Source organism: Pomacea canaliculata, linkage group LG7 (genome assembly GCF_003073045.1).
Source record: "Pomacea canaliculata isolate SZHN2017 linkage group LG7, ASM307304v1, whole genome shotgun sequence".
Classification (NCBI taxonomy): domain Eukaryota; kingdom Metazoa; phylum Mollusca; class Gastropoda; order Architaenioglossa; family Ampullariidae; genus Pomacea; species Pomacea canaliculata.
Genome location: NC_037596.1, coordinates 8,419,848 through 8,426,004, shown reverse-complemented (window position 1 = coordinate 8,426,004; position 6,157 = coordinate 8,419,848). Strand labels below are relative to the sequence as shown.

The following is a 6,157-nucleotide window of genomic DNA, read 5'->3' as shown; positions in this document are numbered from 1 at the left end:
AGGCTTCGAAAAACCGTTAATATCTGTATAAATCACCTTTAAAGAAACAACAAATGACAACAAAACGGGAGACTTGTCACGGGAGATAACGCTCGGCAGTTTCAAAATGGTGAACGTTTTGAAAGGCGTTCTTGTTGAATGTGACCCTGCAATGAAACAGCTTTTACTGCATTTAGACGAAACAAAAGAGTTTGGTGTAAAATTTGTAATTCAAGATCTTGATGATACACATCTCTTTATATCGTCTGATATTATTGAAACATTACAGGAAAGGATCGATGATCTGATGGACAAATTGTCTTTTCCTTTGGCTGAGAAGTAAATTTTACTTCAATTCTCGTCTAGAACATTCGTGAATGGTTTGTATAGGTTCTTTTCTCTTCTTATGGTCGTGACTTTTACATTCTTTATGAACTAGAATCCTTGAAGCAATATATCTTACTGCTGTAATCGGCTTTTGTTTTGACGTCAGAATGATCAAAACTTTAGACTTAATTATTGTATATTCTATAACAGTGTTGACATTTTTTTTTTGCGATTTGGAGTAAATTTGTTCTGTAGGTGTCTAGAAACTCTATTAGACATAATATCGCAGCTATGTATGAATGAGCAAAAATTATTAGTACTTTTTTTTTTTGTTTCCTTGAAATGGATGTTGAAGTTTCAGTTACCAGTTTAAAAGCGCATTTCTCATGAAATTGGAAAGGGTGGGGGTGAAGTGTGGAAGACAGAAATACTTCGTATTTTACACAGAAAGACGGTTTTATTTATTCAAAATTTGATTACTGTAGTTGCTCTCTTTATGGATTTTGAAGGTTGAGCTTGCCAGAAAGGTTTTTCTTTTTGTTTACAAAGCAATTAAAAAATGTAGTACAGATTTATTTTGCAAGAGATTCTTAAATTTGTACATGACCAGTAGAGTTGACATAAAAGATTAATAATATTATAGATGGCAATGGAAGTTGGAGAAAGTCATACCACAGAAAAAATATTGCTACCTTGGAAGTGGCACCACTTGAAGAGACGAATGCTGGCAGGATGTGAGTTATTTGCTCAAGGAGATGAAGCCCTTTGCTCTGTTAGAAAATTTATCCCTTTGGATAATGACCCAGCATCAGATGAGGGTTTGCTTATATCAGATTTAACGTAAGTATTGAAAACATTTTTGCTCACATTATTTTTAATAAGATTTATTTGCATACTTAACAAGCAAAGTTGTTATTTTAAAAAATGTGTTTATTGGGTGGCTCACTCATTCTGAATTTTAAGATCTTAATTTAGTAAAACTTTATTTGTCTGTTTCATATTGATTTATTTATTTTGGTTCTTTTTATGTCTGTATCTCATTATCCATCAATCTTTGTTTCCTAGCAACTACTTTTCAATCTTACCATCACACTAAATGGTACACGCATCATTAAAATATTACAGGATTCAGAAATGTGGCGTGTATTCATTTAAAGTGTAGTAGAGAAGGGATCAAACTTTGCTGTTTTTGAATATTTTTTTAAGAAAATAAAATTCATTTTTTCTGTGTCTATTTGATGATTTGCTAAAAAATGGTTCATGGAGACTACAAATATGATAGACCTGATAAGGAAGGATAATTTTATTACACTCTACATTACTGTGCTGAACCTCACTTAAGGACGTGTCAGTAGCAGCTTACTAAAACTATGTGAGAATAAGATTACTTTTAAAAAGTTGCATAATATATTCATGTATTGGTTCAGTATATTTGAATACTAATGATTCAGAAACATTTGATATTAGTGGTACATGCTCTGCATTTTCTCATCATAAAGTGTACTTCATTACCATACTGTTATACATCTATATACTTGTAAAAGCTATCTATATAGCTATGATATTTTTAATAGCAATTTGTGTAAGTGGACATTTATCCAAGTTTTAAAAGAAATTCCATCCACATCTAGACTAGAGAGAAGTTACAATGCTTGCTCAAAGAAAAAAAAAGAGAGAGAAAAAATAGCAATAAATAAAAAAAGTAAAACATTCTGATTTACTCTGTGTCATGAAACATTATCTAGTACATGATGTAGGACAAGATACTGCAAAATAGCTTGAGGACCATTTTTTTTGTGTGGAAGCTTTGTCACCAGATTTTTATGTAATACATAGTACAAACAAATACAGAAAGGACCTTGGAACTAAGTTAACACGAAATTTAGTTTTCATATTGATGTTTAACATCCTCAGACGTTTTCCTAAAATTTAATAATAATGAAAATTCAGGTTGTAAGTAGTTTGTAGAAATAAAAAGTCTTTGACCTTTCTTTAATTGCACAATTTTGCATTAACTGTTTATTAAAAGGATTGGCATCCCACAAAGGAAGAAAAGCTCTTTTAATTAACCTATGGAGTAACAAAAGTAACAATTCTACTCTTCATAAGTTGTAGTGAAATAAGTAACCATATGTAAGAATGATCAGGATGGGTCATTTATTTTTGTCTTTGTTTCTTTGAGAGATAACTAAAAGCAGTTGGTATTTCCTGGAAAATTAATAGAAATATATATTCACCTTTTGAAACAGGAAAGAGGCATTTCCATGTTGTGTGTTTGGCTGCAGCTATATGTGTTCATCATTGTTAAGGTATGATAATGGCTCATTCTTATGGTATTATACTTACTCATTATGGTATAATACTCTCTGGCTCATTGATTTCATCTAATATTCTTTCCATTCAGCGCTGTAGTATTTTTTTAAAGACCTTTTCATTGTTTATTTTATTTATCCATATTGCATCTTAATATTTGCCTCTATGAGAGATAGAAAAGGGTCAACAAAATATTATACATGCATGTTAAACTTTTTTTGTTGTTCATTATATTATTTCTGTCATTTACTCTGTCTAGAAATGGAACACAGCATAATAACCATCATTCCTAGGCCTTTTAACATTTGCCTAGTTTTGTGTAATTGCTGAGACCGGTGATTAACTTAAAAAGAATGCTAAAAAGAATGTAAATTGCTATTTATTTCACTGTTATAGATTTTAAGTTATACACAAAATACATTTTCAAGTATACAAAATCCATTCTATTCTTCCATTGATTTTTAGAAGGTTAATGTTTAGATGCTAAAATAGTTTAGATCAACTGATTGTGACAAGACAACAGAAACTTATGGTGTTTTTTGCAGCTATGAGAACCACTACAACAGTCTACATCGTCATGCCTGCACTTCTTGTCGGTGTGTTTTTCCATCAGCACTACTGCTAGATATACATATTCAAGAAAACCATGATCCTCTCTTTGCCATTTTAGCCACCAGACAGAACTTTATGGTAACTTCAGGCTTTTTCTACTTCAGTTGTTTCTTGTCTGTACTCATGATGATTAGTACAACAGCCAACTATTCGGGTCTCGAATCTGCTGCATTAAAAAAATACTTTTCAAGAAATTTATCAGAGAAGATTTTATGCTTCCTCTGTGACCTATTTGAACTCAATCAAATAACTGAAGATAGATTTTAAATGGGGAGTGAAACAATGCGGAGTACTAAAAAACAAAAATCCTGCTTGGCAATAAGCTAAAAAAAAAATAGTATTCAAAGTAACATTTTGATATAATGGGAGGTATTTACAGCTCAGATAGTAAACTGAAGGGAAAACAGTCAAGGGCTGGTTTTCATAAAGAGCTTTTAAGACATTTAACTCCTTTGCTTCATCAAGAAGAAACTAAAATACAAGTGCTCACTGTTGGGTTTTTTGTCTTGTATTTTTCTGTGCAGTATCGTTGCCTGGTTGAGAGTTGTGCTGAAAAATTTACTCTGCCAAAGAGCGTCATGACCATCTTGTGAGGATCCACAAATATCCAACAAACTTCCGCTTTCACAGAGACAAGCGTCAGGGTAAAAGGTTAGTCTTGTGCTGTCCTATGTAATTTTATCATTTATGAGTGTTCGTATAATGACCATGGTGAATGACTGGCATGGAGATTGAATTTGTGGGTAGCTATAGAAGTTATTGCTTGTATAGTTTGCTTGTCAAGTTTTGAACATTTTTTGGGGAAAAATAGAATTTAAAACTAGAAATTAATGTAGTGAAAATGAGCCACTAAAGCATCACCTCCATGAATTTTTTTTCAGGCCTGACTTTTCTAATAAGGAGTAATAAGAATAGATAATAATTGTTACATAAACAACACGATTGACAAATGCAGCATAATGTTGGCGATTTCCAGGATGCAAGATGAGAAGACTATTAAAGGAAAGAATACAATGGATGTTGATACCAGCACAGCAGCATCGGTTTCCAGACTAAACCAACCAGACCCAGGGCACGAGAACAGTAACTGCACCACTTGTGATTCTGTTAGTAGTGAGAGCTTGAGTGCTTCAGCGTCCAGTGAGTGTGTCATTGACAAAGAAAATATCATCTATGATGGATCTCTCACAGCACTGTGAAAATGTGGAAACAAAGACTGTACGCCGAGTGTTTGTTCACAAGTAAGTAGAACAGCGCTTGTCCTTCCTGTTTTACTTCATAAAAAAATCTGAATCCTTTGATATTTGCTTGAAAACTGTTCGTAAACCAATGTGTGAAAATCGGCTCAATTTGCTGGGCTACTGATTACTTCTTTTAGTCTAACTGAAGAGAGATAGAGGCTTGTTAAAAGGAGTGACAGATAGAAGGTATTTAATCTGGATAAAACAAATTCAGGTGAACTTTTTTTCCTGATATTCATGCACTTTCGTCTCAGTAAATTGTAGTGATAGAAAGGTTTTAAAAAAATGCATACATTAAAACATTTTTCACTTTTGTTTGCTTCAGAGTGCCAAAGACATTTTCCTTTGGCCGTGGAGCTAGTCAGGGCTTTCAGCGGCCTCCAGGTAAAAAGAAGAAAAAAGGAGGTCATTGGCATAAGCAGACAGTGGATTCTTCTGTGGACACCACCGTCAACATAGAGAATGTGGACATGGGTGACATAGCTCAGGCTCTGCCGGAGATGGTATCTTAGGAAACACCAAAAACATTGCAAGGAAAAAAAAGAGTTCAGTTTATGACATTAGACTTTGTTTATCACTGTTTTTTTTTATACTGTGCTCTCAGGAGGGACATTTGAATGCTTCCATGTATTATGCGTGGGGTTTTGTTCTATGATTTTCAAATGTGTGCATGAAACTCTTGTCATTTGGTAGTTTTGTTTTTGCTCTTTCCATTTTTTCTTCGAAAGGAAAAGGGGTGTTTATGTAGTATTAAAGTGGCTGCAAATCTCCAAAGTAACTTACATGTTACCTTTAACATGATGTGCAGCCTAGACTTATAAAAATACCTACAATAACAACAAAACTTACATACTTGACTGGAAAATCATCAAATTTTATGAATATATGTATTTTTCAATAAAGTCTTTTGCTGCTTAAGTTCAGGTTTTTGTGTTGAAACCCACGATCACATTGCTAGTTTTTTTTTTTTTTCAAATGAAGAACAGTTTGAAAGCTCTTTTGTAGTTAGTGCATTAAGCTGTGGACCAGATGCTTGACTTGAGTTTTGCTTGAATTAAAGGTTGCAAATACTCCCTCAGCCAACCCAGAAGCAGTATCTGACCTTACCCGGAAAACTGGAAAGCAATGGTGGGAGAGTGGACTTTACCTTTCATGTGTTTTGGCTTAGATGTGGTGAACCACTTACAGTTCATTGTGGGCACTTGGCTACAGCCTGTATAGTTAGCAATTAAAGCTGTGTCACAGACTATATCCAGCTCTAAAACAGGTACTTTCAACTCTAAGCTGCTTGAGCAGCTCTGGACAGCAAAGATCTTCATTGTTCTTTCCCTAAGTGTGCTAACTTTTCCATTAACATCTCGGGGCGGTCCAGATAGATAGTTAATTATTTTCAAAAGAATATAAAATCTCATAAATTGTTACCAGCAAGAGTGGCATGACAAGGTACTTGTAAGTCGTCAGCGTTTATTTGTTTACAGTACATTTACAGAAATTTCTCATATACTCCTCACAATCTTTAACATGCTAGTTGTAGGGAAAAAAAACTGATTAACTTTAGACTTGAAATAACTGACTTGAACTTCTATAAACTCTGTCACTCCACTCAGCTATACTCTTTGCAATGTCCACATGCGCTCCCGGCACTGATGATGATGATGATGATGATGATGATGATGATGATGATG

General features: G+C 33.8%; 1 protein-coding gene across 1 annotated transcript; it reads left to right on the top strand.

Annotated features, from left to right (window-relative positions):
- Positions 1-220: 220 nt before the first annotated feature.
- Positions 221-4,137, top strand: LOC112568503 (zinc finger protein 511-like). The gene is given in 7 exon segments (XM_025245813.1): positions 221-359; positions 950-1,146; positions 2,556-2,615; positions 3,165-3,309; positions 3,756-3,789; positions 3,792-3,882; positions 4,113-4,137. Coding segments are annotated over 7 exon segments (555 nt in total). The 5' UTR covers positions 221-356.
- The last annotated feature ends 2,020 nt before the right edge of the window (positions 4,138-6,157 follow it).